We start from the raw sequence: 15,085 nt of genomic DNA, 5'->3' as shown, positions 1-15,085 counted from the left end.
TAGCATAAGACTTGACAAGCTAAATGAATTTTAAGATTTGCAGATGTTGCCTTGTAGATTAGAAATACACTACCGTTTAATAGATATGCCAGTGCTAATTTTTTTTTTTTGCTAGAACGTGTTCGTTGTGTGCTGTGATGTTAATTCAGAAGTAAAAATTCTGTAAATAGAAGCAAGTTTTAACATAAAAAGTACAGATCAATTGTTACTTTGTTCAAATACTCTAAGTACACTTTTTATTTTTATTTTTTTATTTTAAAGTCAACTAAAATGTAAATGTTTCAACTGTCATTAGGCCTTCTATTTACAAGTGCCAGGATCGCTTTTGTAATTTGATATATTTTATATTTATTTATTATATTAATTTTCAGTTCACTTTTTTATTTTGAGTGGAATGCAATATTATAAAATGTATTTTTGTACTTTTCCTTTTCACCCGTTTTGCTTTTTTCCCCCTTAAGCATATTGCACAATAAAACTTTTTTTTATCTTTAAAGTGTATGTGTTTTCTTAACTCAAATTTCTTTTTTTTTAAAAAGAAAAACAGTCTAAGTTATCGGGCATTTCCCCTGTCCCCAAGCTACAGATTAAGTAGCAGAAAGTTCACCAACTTAGTATGAATGCTTCAAATGACAAAATATGGCATTCATTGTTGTTGTTTCTCTTCTGTTGGACATGAAGAATTAATATCTGAAATTCAGAAATTATTCCAGTATTTTAAACTTTGTAAAGCCAGCAATAAAACATAACAACAACCCCACTCCTAAACAATACCCTGGCCCAAGAGGCAGTCTACCACTGAAGCCACTAGGTGGGCCTTTGGTCTAACCCAACAAAAAGGTACTTTTTATGGGGGTTTTTACGCACACATAGACTCCACAGAGACATTGAGGTACATCTGTTTATTTGCGTCTTTTTTGCTATGGCACATCTCATGGAGGGATTCCAAACACTCCTCTCAGAAGAAAGGAGAAAACATTTACAGCATTTAAAGACATTTAAACAAGTTCACAGCATAACTTGTCTAGGGCGGGTGGGTTGTTACGTTATGTATTTTGTGTGTTTATCCTGTCAAAACTGCCACGAGACACTCGGATGAAGGGCGGTATATACATTTAATAAATGATATTTTTAACAATAATAATGTTAATAAATAATAATATTTTAAGGGCAATTCTTCCTTGCCTGGAGATGGAGAAGTTTGGGACAGCAGAGAATGGAATCTGATGGAATCTTGCTTGGAGGCAAAAGTGACCCGGCTGGTGGAAAATGTCTGTTGAGGCTGACAGCTGAAGAGATGAAAAATGGAAGGGGGAAGAGTGGTGTAGTGGTTACGAGTGCTGGACCAGGAGGACTTGAGAGACCAGAGTACAAATCCCCACTCGGCCATGAAGCTCACCTAGGACCATGTATGCCAGTATATAAAAGTGGTTGCGACAGATGGGGTGAACTAAGAAAACACGAGGAAAAGAGGGGTTAAAAGGAACCATGGAAAGAGGATAGGAAGTCAATGTTTTCTGATCTTGTCGATTATTCAAAATCTTTGAAAGTATTTTTCTTTGTTGTCTCGTTTTTGTTTAATGCTTTGTTGATGTGGAATATTATCAGAAAAGCAAATAAATAAAATATTTATGGGGGGAAATCCTGAATATGAAAGGAAGGAAGCTTCCCACCTCACTAGTAGAGCTGCAAGGAGACATGCTGTGATGCCAACTGAATCGGACCTTCCTCCTTTCGCAGGTTAAAAGGTGGAAACAAAATTTTAAAAAACCTTCCAGTAGAAGTGTGCATGCACACGAAAGCTCATACCAATAACAAACTTAGTTGGTCTCTAAGGTGCTACTGGAAGGATTTTTTTAAATTTTGTTTCGACTACGGCAGACCAACACGGCTACCTACCTGCAGGTAAAAAGGTGGGAGAGCTACCTCACAGGTGTGTCATGGGTGGATGAACTAGGCAGAGGAAGAACTATCTATGCCGCTTTTTGTCATCTTCATCATGCTTTATGAAATTTGTTAGTCGCTTTATCTTGCCCAAGGCAACCCAAAGCGACTGACAACCAAATGTAATAACAAATTATTATTATTATTCATTAAATTTGTATATATCACCTGCAAATCTCAGAGCAGTCCACAGCATAAAAAGACAAGATGAAAAACACAGAACACCTACTAAAACGGTGCACTGAAATGCAACAACGAAACGAAACGATTCCGCGCGTCCTGGTGGCTGTCCTGGCACTTGCCCTTCCCAATCATGGCCGCCTGCGCTTCCGCAGAGGAAGCGCCGAGAGGCCTGAGAGGCAGCGGGGGGGGGGGGGCGAGTCAGGTGACAGGAGACAAGATGGCTGCCTTCCCCTGGTAAGGACGGAGGAGCTTCTCTTGCAGATAGTCTTGGAGACAGAAGCTGGGAGGAGGAGACGGCGGCTTGCGACGGGCAGCTTCCCGCTTTAATTCCCTTTTTGTCTTGCAAGGCTTTGCTGACATGTTTGGGGCGGGGCGGGATCTTTTTGTGAGGTGTCTGGTATTTATTATTATCTTTCATGGCAGGCAGCTATGGCACACCAGGCTCTAATAGGCTATGTGGTGCTTAGCTATTTAAGTTTTATTTTTATTTTTTAAAGTTATTACTGACGGCACGTTTGCAGCTCACTGCCTTTCAGCAACCGCTTTGGCACTGTGACCCCTTAGGTAAAGGTAAAGGAACCTGTGACCATTAGGTCCAGTCGCGGCCGACTCTGGGGTTGCGGCGCTTGTCTCGCTTTATTGGCCGAGGGAGCCGGCATACAGCTTCCTGGTCATGTGGCCAGCATGACTAAGCCGCTTCTGGCAAACCAGAGCAGCACACGGAAACGCTGTTTACCTTCCCGCTGGAGCGGTACCTATTTATCTACTTGCACTTTGACGTGCTTTTGAACTGCTAAGTTGGCAGGAGCAGGGACCGAGCAATGGGAGCTCACCCCATCACGGGGATTTGAACTGCCAACCTTCTGATCGGCAAGTCCTAGGCTCTGGTTTAACCCACAGCTCCACCCCTTATGCCACAATAAATTTATTTTTAGTCATTGTGGCGAGAGTATTGGACTAGGACCTGAGAGGCATGGATTAAAACCCTCACTCAGCTGTGAAGCTCACTGGGTACCCTTAGACCATTGTCTTTCAGCCTAACCTACCTTGCAGGGTTGTTGTGAAGTTAAAATGGGGAGCTGGCAGAACCCATGCATGCCGTTTTGAGCTCCTTAGAGGAAATGTGAGATGTAAATGTAGTGACAAATAAAATATCAGGTGCCATTCTGGAAATCCTTAGCCATGGTGAGACAGCCAGAAATCTAACGGTGCATCTCTTGGGAATTGTAGGTGTGAAGGGCCATGTATTTGGGGAAATAAGTGTTTAAAGCCCAAAGAGGCTTCAACAGCAAAGTGGGTCTTGATATCTTGAAATAAATCAACATTTATTGGAATATATATTTCCTTGGTCTGTAGCCCTCTTCATTGGCTACATTAAGTTAGCCTCATTTGGGATGTGTGCTTAGGTGATACATGAAGAGGCATCCTGGTTTAGTGGTTAGATAGTGTATTGGACTAAGGCTGAGGAAAACCCAGTTTCAAATCCTCAGTCAGCCTAACCCATTATTTGTGAGGATAAAATGCCCTGATAAAAATGCCATTAAAAACAGAGAAAATCCAAAATAGGATCCAATGGTAATGAAATACAGAAACGTACAGTTTTGGCCTCTTCATTCAGCGGTGGGGTCTGCATGCTGAAGATCCCAGGTTTGGGCCCTGGTATCTCCAGATTACAAGGATCTGGTGTCAGATGATGGAAAAGATTTCTGCCTGAAATCCAGTCAAAATACTGGACTAGATCAAGGCTGGAGAATCTGTAGCCCTCCAGAAGATGTTCATGTCCTATTTCCATCAACTTCAGCCAGCATAGATAGGGAGTGGTCAATTATGATGGGATTTGTAGTACAATAAAATCTGGTAGGCCACAGGCTCCTCATCTCTGGGTTAGATAGTCATGTAGTCTGATCTAGTATAAGGCAAGCTTCCTGTGTTTCTTTGTTTTTCTCTGCACACAGATGCCTCTTATTTTCACTTAACTTTCTTTATTTCATAGCATTGCATGTATTGACTGCTGACAAAAAGAGAAGTGTTTTCTATTGTGACAACAGAAACACTGCACATTTGAAACAAGATGTCTTGTGGGTTCTAACTGGAAACAGAGGTTAGCGCCGGCATACTTGCAAAGTATGTCCATGATGCTGAATCATGGACAATATGCCATACATTCCCTGCACATTGAAATCTAGCATGTCAGGAAGAAGGTGCAGGCTGTTGTAAAGAGCTGCACCCATACCACAGTGCCATGAAAGGTTACTTGTCGCTGAGGTGGTAAACTTGTATAGCAGCTAAGTGCTCACTTGCTAGAACAGTTTGCTGTACAGCATAAATTCCCTGCACATGGACATCTAGCATGTCAGGCAGAAGGCTAGGCTAAAGCCCTGTCTAAAGTGAGCAGTTTTACTACCTCAGAAAGAACTGAAAGTACACTTATATTAGAAGTGTGGGAAGGAGGGCAGGGAGGCACTACACAGTATAACCTTTTTTTATTAGTTAATTGAATACTTCAAGGCAGAGATGTGGAAACTTGTGTGTTGTAATCCAACAACATCTGGAGGGCCACAACTTTCTCATTCTTGTGTTAGAGATCTGTGCATTCCTCATGTTAGTTGTTTATCTACTTTGGAATATATGTGCAATTTCAATATACAGTATATTTTTCTCCAGTCCACTTCCCTTTGGCATCCAGTTGGTGTCGCTGTTGATTTGTATTAGCAATCCACTGTGCCGATTCTCCTGGCCCTGTTTTATTTATTGCAGGAGAGCACAGTGGTAAGAGTACCATGTATAAAATAAAGTTGAGGTCTTTGAAATTCAGATAACTTCAAGATAACCACTCCCTTGTGCCTCTTGACTGGAATTACATGGGCCCTGCTGTTCACACAACTGCATACATTTGCCTTATGTTTATAGATAAGTTGTGCTGAATGTAGAAGGATGGTTCTTGGCTTGATGAATGGGCTGTCTTTGAATTGCAAAGCAAATGGGGATGTTTTCTGCCTGTTAAAGGCTTTAAATAAATTTCCCTTGCAAGTTCCCTGTGAGACAATATTCCAAGTTTTAAATATAGAGTTTGGAGAGTTGAGAAAAATTTGACTCTTCATAGAATCATGGAATTGTAGAGTTGGAAAGGGCCACTAGGGTCACCTATAGTCCAACCCCCTGCAGTGCGGGAGTCAGTGTGGTGTAGTGGTTAAGAGCGGTAGATTTGTAATCTGGGGAACCGAGTTCGCGTCTCTGCTCCTCCACCTGCAGCTGCTGGGTGACCTTGGGCCAGTCACACTTCTTTGAAGTCTCTCAGCCTCACTCACCTCACAGAGTGTTTGTTGTGGGGGAGGAGGGGAATGTTAGCTGCTTGGAGACTCCTTCGGGTAGTGATAAAGCGGGATATCAAATCCAGACTCCTCCTCTTCTTCTTCTTTTGCCCAATGTGGGGCTATTTGTTGGGTCTCTATAAGGGATGGGGAACCTCCAGATGTTGCTGGACTACAACTACCATCCTCCTGGTTCTTTGGCCATGTTGGCTGGAGTTGATGGGAGCCGAGTCCATCAACATCTGGAAGGCCACATTTTCCCTGCCCCTGGACTATGTTATAGCTGAATGGGGATTTGAACTGTGTTCCAGCATGCTATCCAGCAGGAGTGGCTAACTTTTTTTGGGCACAACAGCTTCATTCACTCTTGGCCAATCCTCTGAGGCCTGTGTGCTGCCAGTGAGGGCATTCAATCCATGTTCTTACACAGGCACACAGCTTCCTTTCCTTGGACATCAGATGAGTAGGTGGGGAGACGGCGATTTTTATCCCCAGCTGAGTGCTGGGCCAAGGGAAGAGGTTCAAACTTCTCTTCCTACCCCAGCATTTTGCCACTTTTCATTTTTTGCCCTTTAGCCGCTGTCAAAACTGGTGATGTATCATGAGACCAGAAGAATTTGCTTGCAAGCTGAACCATTCTGGCTCTTTGGCAATCGCTGAGTGGTAATCGCTTTCAAAAGTGTAACATTTACCACTTGCTGACTGGCTTTTAAAATAAAGATTTAGAGTTGAGAGCTCAATTAAATCATTGCGCTTGTGGAACAACGCTTCCCTTCTCTGCCCTCCTCCTGTGTGTCTCTCAGATTTGCTCTGGGGAGCCTGCCAACCCTCCAGAACGGTTTGAGGGGGGCAGGGATGTAGGGGAAGGGGTCAGAGGGAGGGGAAATTCAGGTGCATCAGTGAAAGGCATTCCACGAGCACAATTACAATCCAATAATAATACTAACACATAGTAATAATTCTTTGTAACTTTTCAAAGCACTTCATTATCTAGTTGTAATCAAGCTAAATCAGTACAGTCGTACCTTAGTTTTTGAACAGCTTAGTTCTCGAATGTTTTGGCTCCCGAATGCTGCAAACCTGGAAGTGACTGTTTCGGTTTGCGAACTATTTTTGGAAGCCGAACATCTGATGGGGCTTCCGATTGGCTGCAGGAGCTCCCTGCAGTCAGTCAGAAGCCGCGCTTTGGTTTCCGAACATTTTGGAAGTCGGAGGGACTTCCGAAGTAGATTTGGTTTGACTTCCCAAGGTACGACTGTACTATTACATGCCCCGTCCCCATTCCATTCCAGATGTTGATGTTGGGACTGAGGTTAAGTGGGAGTCATTTGGCTTAGGTTTTCTGGTGAGTTCATGGTACATGGAAGGCTCAAGCTGAGGACTTCCTGATTCATAGCTCATCCTCCTGGTCACTGCTATGCCAGCTTTTCAAGGTACCATGTAGGTGTTTGCTAGAGTAAATTTTGTGTGTGTGTGAATCTGGGATTGGTGCACAGGATGACCTAAGGCTAGGATTCTCTTCATTTTACTGTTCACCCAGTAAAAATTAGTCCCTGCATAAGATGTCTGTGCATTCATAGGATAACTTTTAAAAGCCAGCCAGTGAGTGCAAAAAGCTGTGCTAGAAGTGGTCTTCTGTTTGTTGTCCCAGGTACCAATATTGTCATGTTACTGTCTCAAACAGACACAGTTTTCTAAGGTCCAGATTGCAATTTGCAATAGAAACCAACATTTAAAGTTTCGGCTGTGTGCATTTGCTTTCAGCTGTTGCTTTAGATTCTTCTGAGGTCCAGCAAAAATGCTGTTTCTGTGAAAGGGTGAAGGGAACTCTCTCTCTCTCACCCAAACTCTGTGCTGTGAAAGTCCTTACAAATGCTAATAAGCTCAAGGGGCCAGCAAAGTAGCAGAAGTGTGGGGAAAACATTGAGAATAGTCCATTCAAGTGAATATTTATGCACAGGGCAGGCAGGAAACTGGAGATTAAGAAATGTAGGGAGACAGGCATAAGCATCCTTCACTGGGTTCTTTTTCTCCTCCTTTTACAATGTCTCATTAGGTTGTAAAGCCGTTCCTTTCAGTAGCACTGCTGGGTTGTCTGATTCAATTGGCCTTCAGAGTTGCACAGTCGGTTGGTGGCTGAGCCCTTGTCGAATGCTTTTTTAGAATAAGTGTTGTCTCTGCTTAGAAGAGTTGTGAAAATGCAGTTGATTTGCAGGACATGACTGGCAGTTTCCCCCAGTTATTTCCCCCAGTTTTTTTCACCTGAAGTTTATGCCAGCTAAAAATAAGCAGCAGATTTGTAATGTGATGGATTTCACAGTTGATAAAGACAACAATAGAAGGAATCTTTGCAGCTTCTTTTGTTTGATTGAAGCACTGGCAGTTCCTCTGTTTGATGCCTTCGAATGATGAGAAAAGGGTAAAAGATGACAGACAAAAGGAAGTATTCCTTTAGAAATGGAAACTAAGCAATAGAAAGGACTGTCAGTGGCACACAAGCACAAATGACTTTATAAAACAGGAGTGGGGAACTGGATCTGGCTGGTGGGATCTGTTCAGTGCCGGATATGCATGGCTGTCCAGCCTTTGCCTGAACACCCCCAGTGAGGGAGAGCTCACCACCCCACGGGTCATTTATTCCACTGTCAAGCTGCTACTCTCATCAGTAAGTTTATCCTGATGTTCAGCTGAAATCTGCCCCCCTGTAACTTGCACCCATTCAGATGGGAGTATCTGCAGGTCTCTATCATGTCATGTTAGTTTGATCCTCAGTCTCTGTGCCATGTGCTTCTCTAAGCATCTTCTTGTGGAAAAATGTGGCTTGTAAACACAACACACAAACTTTGATCCTCCTCCAAATTGCTTCCATAGGGAGCTGCCAGCTGTGGGTACCATAGCTAAGTGACGTGTCCTGCTCCTTTTTGCACAGAATGATGGAGTTAGGTCAGTGTTATAAACTGAGATATGAAAGCCAGAATCTAAATGGCACCTTAAACTTGGGTTATGGGCACAACAATGGAATGTCTAGGTGCGTGTTTTTTTTTGGAGATATCACATTTTCTTGTGATTTTCTTCTCCAGAAACCGTTGCACGTGAATGCTCAGTGTGTGCTTCCAAATCTCAGTTCTATAAGTTCTTTATGCTTTTCTCCTTCAGGCATGCTAGATCAAGAAACTACGTACGTGAATTGGAATCATGCAGACTGGAAACCGTGTCTGTGGATTTTGGAGACTACCATCCACTCAAACCTATTACAGTAGGTTTCCTTTGCAACACTTCAACAGTCCTGTGTAGTCATGTTGGTACAGGAGACCGGGGACAAACTAATGAACAGACTCTTCTTGGGTCTCATGCTGATGCTCTGGAATGGGCCCATCTCTATGTACCTTCTAGCACTTGATGGAAGAAGCCTTGCTTCTTTGAAGAAGCCTTTGGGAAAAGGGGAACTGTGCACCATTTGTACAGTTTACACCGATATTAGAATTTTCAGTTTTCTAGTTGTGAGATGTGGATTTGATTCATACAGCTAGAGCTCCAATTTACTTCCTTAATCCTATGCACAGTTAGACTGTGCCTAGAACTAGTTCATTTCTTCACCATTGTATTCCTAAATTGGGGTTGGGCAACATGGTACCCACTAGAGCTTTTGGATAACAACTCCCGTCTGTCCTTGCCAGCATGGGGAAAGGTCAGGGATGATGGGAATTGTAGTAGCTAACATCGGTAGTGCATCACATTGACTACCCCTACCTAAAGCAATGGACTTAGGCATGCAAAACTCAGTTTAGAGGATTGCAGCTTCGGCCTGCAATTCTGTATGCACATATCTGGGTGTAAGTCCTATTGAACGCAGTGGAACTTGCTTCTGAGTAGACAGTTGTACAGTTGCACAGCCTTGGTGCAAGATAGCAGTTTACGGCTGCATTTGTATGCACACTTATCTTGGAGTAAGCCTTATTAAAATAAGCAAGGCTGAGTAAATGTGCAAAGAATAGTTTTGTTAGCATCTGGCGCTCCTTCTGACTATTATTATGTATTCCTCAGGTAATGGAATCAAAGACAAAGAAATTAGGCCGCAAAGGAAGCACTTCCTCTACCTCCTCCTCCTCTTCCAGTTCAATGATGGATCCCCTGAGCAGTGTGTTGGACGGCACTGATCCTTTGTCATTGTTTGCTGCAACTGCAGATCCCCTGCTGACTGCAACTACGGTAACATTCTTGTCGCACTGACTAGATCCTTGTGAGCCTGCCTGCCTGCAGCTCTGCTCTGTGGCCTGTAATGGAATAATGATGGATTGAGGAAGGGCCATAGCTCAGAGTTAGAGCATCTGCCTTGGGTACAGAAGGTTCCAGGTTCAATTCCTGGCGTCTCCAAGCAGGGCTGGGCTGGGGAAAACCCCTGCTTGAATCCCTGGAGAGTCACCTGCTGGTCAATGTAGATGATGATGATGATGATGATGATAATTTATTTATACCCCACCTATCTGTCTGGGTTTCCCCAGCCGCTCTGAGCTAGATAAACCAGTGGCCTGACACAATATGAGACAGCTTCCTTTGCTCTGAAACAGGGACTGGGCTTTTTTGGTGGTGGCCCTGAACTTACAGAATCTATTTCATGTTCCTTCATCATTGTTTGTTTTAAAAAGGTTTTTGTTCATTTTTATGAAACAGTATGCTTTTTATTTAAGTTGCATTTTTTTTAATGCTCCACTTTAGATCAGATTATACTGTCCACCTTAGTATATATGCATATTTGTTTAACTGATAGTGTCTTTTTTATTTCATATTTAGTTGCGCATATATATATATATACATACACACACACACACACACACACATATATATATATATATATATATATATATATATGCAGCACTGCTCCTGAACTAGGTATCAAGGCGATGTACATCACAACATCAAACGCATTCAGGAAACAATTAGAAACATGCAGAGAATCACTGAGCAGAAAAAGAAATTAAGAATGTAGTAAATGCTTGAGCGAACAAAAGTATATTTAATTGCCAGCAAAAAAGCATACTGCTGGGAGAAGGTTGTTTCATAATGTGAGCTGGAAATGTCTGAGAATGTCCTCATTCTGCTTGCCATCTGGTGGCTCAAAGCAGGCCTTGGCCACCACCAAGAGAGGTGCTTTCAAAGCTCTTGGTAGGCAGGAAGGTTCATCTGGCTGTTTCACCGTTGCACACTGCCTTGTGCCGGTTCTCATGTCCTGAAAGGTGGCTTAAGAAATATTTTGCTAGTAGCAGATGCACAAATAATAGACTATGTTTCTGGAGGTGTTGCTAGGATGTGTATCATTAGTTATCCGTGTTCAGGGGTGACAAACCTCAGACCCTGGGTGTCAGGCTGGAGGAATCCTCTCCCTCCCCACTGATGGCACCGAGAATCAGGGAGGAAACAAGAAAGTTCTTAAAAGAAATCCAATCATTCCTCCATGATGGAGTTGCTCGCACTGAGGTCCTCCTCTCTTCCCTTCTAACAACACCACATGCTTCTACATCTGCCTGTGGCCAACTGTAGTTGTACCCTTTGTTCTTGCGCTGTTAACGAATGTCGCGCTTTGGGAGAAGAGGGTTCGGTTATGCTGTCCAGTGACATGTCAGCTAGCTTCTCTGTCTCTTCCTCCTTCTCCTAACACTGCATAACTCTGTTGTTCTCCTGTCTCTGAGCTGCTATCTTCCTCAAAGCCCTGCTATAATTTGAGACTGCCTTCCTCTTCCCTACAGGCAAAGGTGGGGGGGGGGCAATCTCCACCACTCCTCCTCTTCAGTCCAATCCCTGACACAGGGCCCAAACGTGGCCCTCTGGGTCTCTCCATCTGGCCCTTGGAACTCTTCCCTGGCCACACCCACTTACTGGCCCTGCTCCACACCCTGAGGGTATTTGCCTGGCTGGAATGCGTGTGCTTGAGCCGGGATAATGTCTGACACTTGCCTAGAGGACAAAGAGGGCTGTGCAAGTGTGTTTAAGAGCCAGCCTACTGCACAAAGATAGAATTTGCTCTGCCCACATTTGCCTCTGGCCCTGCCCAGCATGGGTGTGTCTGTAAAGTGAATGCCACCTTTGCCCTGAAAAATATGGGTGAGATTTATTAGTATTTTTAAATGATGAAATATGCCTTTACAACAACATACCAGAGGTCAAACGTCTCATTATCTGGAGGATTCTGTGCCTCGCTTGTCTTTCCTCTGCAGGAGAGTGCCAGAAAGAAATGGGATAAAGATGATTCCTCGTCTGTTGGCAGTGACTTTGAGCCTTGGTCGAGCAAACGGGCTGACATCCTTGCTCGGTACACAACAAATGAAAAGCTTTCCATTGTGAGTGAACGTTTGGTTATTTTTCAAGAGGAAAGGTGGGATATAAATGCAGTAATAATAATAATAATAATAATATCAACAAAGTAGGAAAGTAGGTCCAGTCTTTTTGAGTGTGCAAGCACGTACAATAAATTTTGTTTGAGCATAGCAGATGTTTGTAATGTTCATTTTTAAGCCATTGAGAGAACAGCATAGCATCCTTCTAAATTGTTGTGCATATTTATTCCTAAAGACACTTAAAAATTAGTGCATGGGAGGGTAGGATGGGCATGGAAATAGCAGTGTAACCATGCCTACTCAGAAGGAAGCCCCATTGGATTCAGTTGGGCAGTAAGTGGGTTTGGGATTGCATCCTAAAGCAGCATGACTGAACTTAGGGTTATATCCAGTGATAGTCATATAGAGAGCAGACCCATTAAAAGGAACAGACATGACCCAGAGCTCATCCATATTTACCTTTTGCCCTGACAAAAGCCTTCATCCCATATGTCTTTTATCATGGTTACCATAAAACCACACTTTTACATCTGAAACAATGTGTTGCCTGAGCTTGAGAGTCTCAGAACTGTTCCTCGGGCAGGATGTTAAACACAATATCCCTCTTATCCCTAAATATTTTTTTAAAAAAGTTTAACATCCTACTCTTAAGAACTCTTAACAAATTTTAATTACAACCTATCATGGTTCACATTGTTCTGGCTTTTTGTTATACCACTACACCTGTCAGCTGTTGGGAATTATTGCTTTTGAAAACAAATGTTTTGTTTCATTGCAGAACTTGTGTATGGGATCTGAAAAAGGTATGTGGTGACTTTAATATGTAGCACTGTGGAAGGGGGAAAAATGTTTTAAACATGTCACAGAATTGTTTTCTATTTTCCTACTTGCTTATAGGAATATTGAAATTGCCATATAAATATTCCACAGCGCATGGTTACGAGAAAAGCTGGAAATTAGGTGCAAAATATCTCAATAATCTAACTGTGAAACATGAAGTTTCAGTAGCCATCGTCCTGTTTAAAGACGGGTTAATTTAGGTTAGTGTTGCTCCAATTGGTGGTCTGTGGACTGGTACCAGTCCACGAGCAATCAGCTGCAGGACCCTAGCAACTCCACCACAGTCCAGGTTGGGTAGGATCCCTTAGGGACCAAGCATGGTATGGTCCCTGGTATTTTGGGGCAGAAAATTGCCAGTCCATCACATCAAATAGCTTGAGAAGCACTGATTTAGGCATTATGTAGTGGCGCTGTGGGTTAAACCACAGAGCCTAGGACTTGCTGATCAGAAGGTTGGTGGTTCAAATCCCCGTGACGGGGTGAGCTCCCGTTGCTCGGTCCCTGCTCCTGCCAACCTAGCAGTTCGAAAGAACGTCAAAGTGCAAGTAGATAAATAGGTACCGCTCCGGTGGGAAGGTAAAAGGCGTTTCCGTGCGCTGCTCTGTTTCGCCAGAAGCGGCTTAGTCATGCTGGCCACATGACCCGGAAGCTGTACGCCGGCTCCCTCAGCCAATAAAGTGAGATGAGCGCCGCAACCCCAGAGTCGGTCACGACTGGACCTAATGGTCAGGGGTCCCTTTACCTTTACCTGTTAGTTACAGGTAGCGACTGATTTGCACGGGGGTTATGTTCCAGAGCCCCACGTGTGTCGGCGGGGCCTGCGCAAGGCCGCCTCATTCTTCCTTGTTCCTCTCCCACTCCGCCCTGTTCTGCCTGTTTTTGTGACCTTTTGGTTCACATCTGTGGTTGGCTCTTTTCAGAATCGCGCACATACAGGATGCAGCTAAAACTGTCACTGCCTGTACATCAGCCCCAAATTAGCTGCGAATCCCTCCTTCCCAAATTTATTCAGTGGCTTGTTTGGAAATGGTTTCGTAGGGTCATAGGCTTGTAGAGTTGGAAGGGATCACAAAGGTCATCTAGTCCAAACCCCCTGCAGTGAAGGAGTCTCTTGTGCAACGTGGGGCTCCAACCCACGACCCTGAGATTAAGAGTCTCATGCTTTGCCGACTGAGCTCTGTTGCAGTTTAAAGCATTCCAGTATGTGATTCCCTTCAGGAAAAGCAACAACTCCTGGATCAGCAGTTTCTGAGAAGGTGCGGACAAGGCTGGAAGAGCTAGATGATCTCGAAGAGGTGAGCGAGCGCTTTCATTTCCCTACATTTATACCCCACTACCCTGCTTTTTAAATAAAATATTCAGGGTAGCTCGCAAGATGGAACAAAATAGACTAATGAGAAAAAAACAGCAATAAAGCCAGCAGCAGTTTTCAGACTGGAAAAAAACAAGGGCAAAATACATGAAAGGATGGTAATCTAAAAATTGGTTGCTGAGATAATAATAATAATAATAATAATAATAATAATAATTTATTATTTATACCCTGCGGCTTCCAAGAGAACATTAAAATATAATAACCAATTAAACATTAAAAGCTTCCCTAAACAGGGCTGCCTTCAGATGTCTTCTAAAGTCTGGTAGTTGTTTTTCTCTTTGACATCTGGTGGGAGGGTGTTCCACAGGGCCGGTGCCACTACTGAGAAGGCCCTCTGCCTGGTTCCCTGTAACTTAGCTTCTCGCAGCGAGGGAGCCGCCAGAAGGCCCTCGGCACTGGACCTCAGAACGATGGGGGTGGAGACGCTCCTTCAGGTATACTGGACCGAGGCTGTTTAGGGCTTTAACGGTCAGCACCAACACTTTGAATTGTGCTCGGAAACGTACTGGGAGCCAGTGTAGGTCTTTCAAGAACGGTGTTATATGGTCTCGGCAGCCACTCCCAGGCACCAGTCTAGCTGCTGCATTCTGAATTAGTTGTAGTTTCCGGGTCACCTTCAAAGGTAGCCCCACATAGAGTACTTTGCAGTAGTCCAAGCAAGAGATAACTAAAGCATGCAGTATTCTGGAGAGACAGTCTGCGGGCGGGTAGGGTCTCAGCCTGCATACCAGATGGAGCCCTGGACACAGAATTGACCTGCGCCTCATGGACATGTTTTGAGACTACAATTTCCATCATCCCTGACCACTGTTCCTATTAGCTAGGGATGATTGGAGTTGTAGTCCCAAAACATCTGGAGGGTCGAGTTTGTCTATGCCTGCTTTAAGACCCCTCCTCCGAAGCCCTTTGATTCTGTTGGTTCACTTTATTTCCAGGTCACATTTCATGATTTTAACAATATTTATTCAAAACAAGAGCAGCAGCAGAGCCCTCCGGTGGCCCAGTGCTTGATTTCTAGTTTTTTAAAAGAAAGCAAGCAAGCATAATAACATCAGTCTTCCCATACCAAAGTACACTGGCTTCCTGAGAAGCACAGCATT

General features: G+C 43.6%; 1 protein-coding gene across 4 annotated transcripts in view; it reads left to right on the top strand.

Annotated features, from left to right (window-relative positions):
• Positions 1-1,390: 1,390 nt before the first annotated feature.
• The window catches only part of VPS35L (VPS35 endosomal protein sorting factor like), an 80,392-nt gene continuing 66,697 nt past the window's right edge, over positions 1,391-15,085 (top strand). Inside the window, exons 1-6 of one of the 4 annotated variants that reach the window (XM_080980983.1) lie at positions 1,391-1,409; positions 8,595-8,694; positions 9,483-9,647; positions 11,651-11,773; positions 12,549-12,573; positions 13,829-13,905. In XM_080980983.1, coding sequence (XP_080837109.1) covers positions 1,408-1,409; positions 8,595-8,694; positions 9,483-9,647; positions 11,651-11,773; positions 12,549-12,573; positions 13,829-13,905 — 492 coding nt within the window. In that variant the 5' untranslated portion in view covers positions 1,391-1,407. Of the gene's footprint in view, positions 1,410-2,322; positions 2,362-2,470; positions 2,500-7,831; positions 7,858-8,594; positions 8,695-9,482; positions 9,648-11,650; positions 11,774-12,548; positions 12,574-13,828; positions 13,906-15,085 lie in introns of those variants that run through there. The other 3 variants (XM_080980980.1, XM_080980982.1, XM_080980981.1) reach the window with 3 other exon arrangements.

This window comes from Podarcis pityusensis (genome assembly GCF_964106645.2).
Source record: "Podarcis pityusensis genome assembly, chromosome: 14".
In the NCBI taxonomy this organism is placed as follows: domain Eukaryota; kingdom Metazoa; phylum Chordata; class Lepidosauria; order Squamata; family Lacertidae; genus Podarcis; species Podarcis pityusensis.
This window is presented reverse-complemented; position numbering and strand designations above follow the sequence as displayed.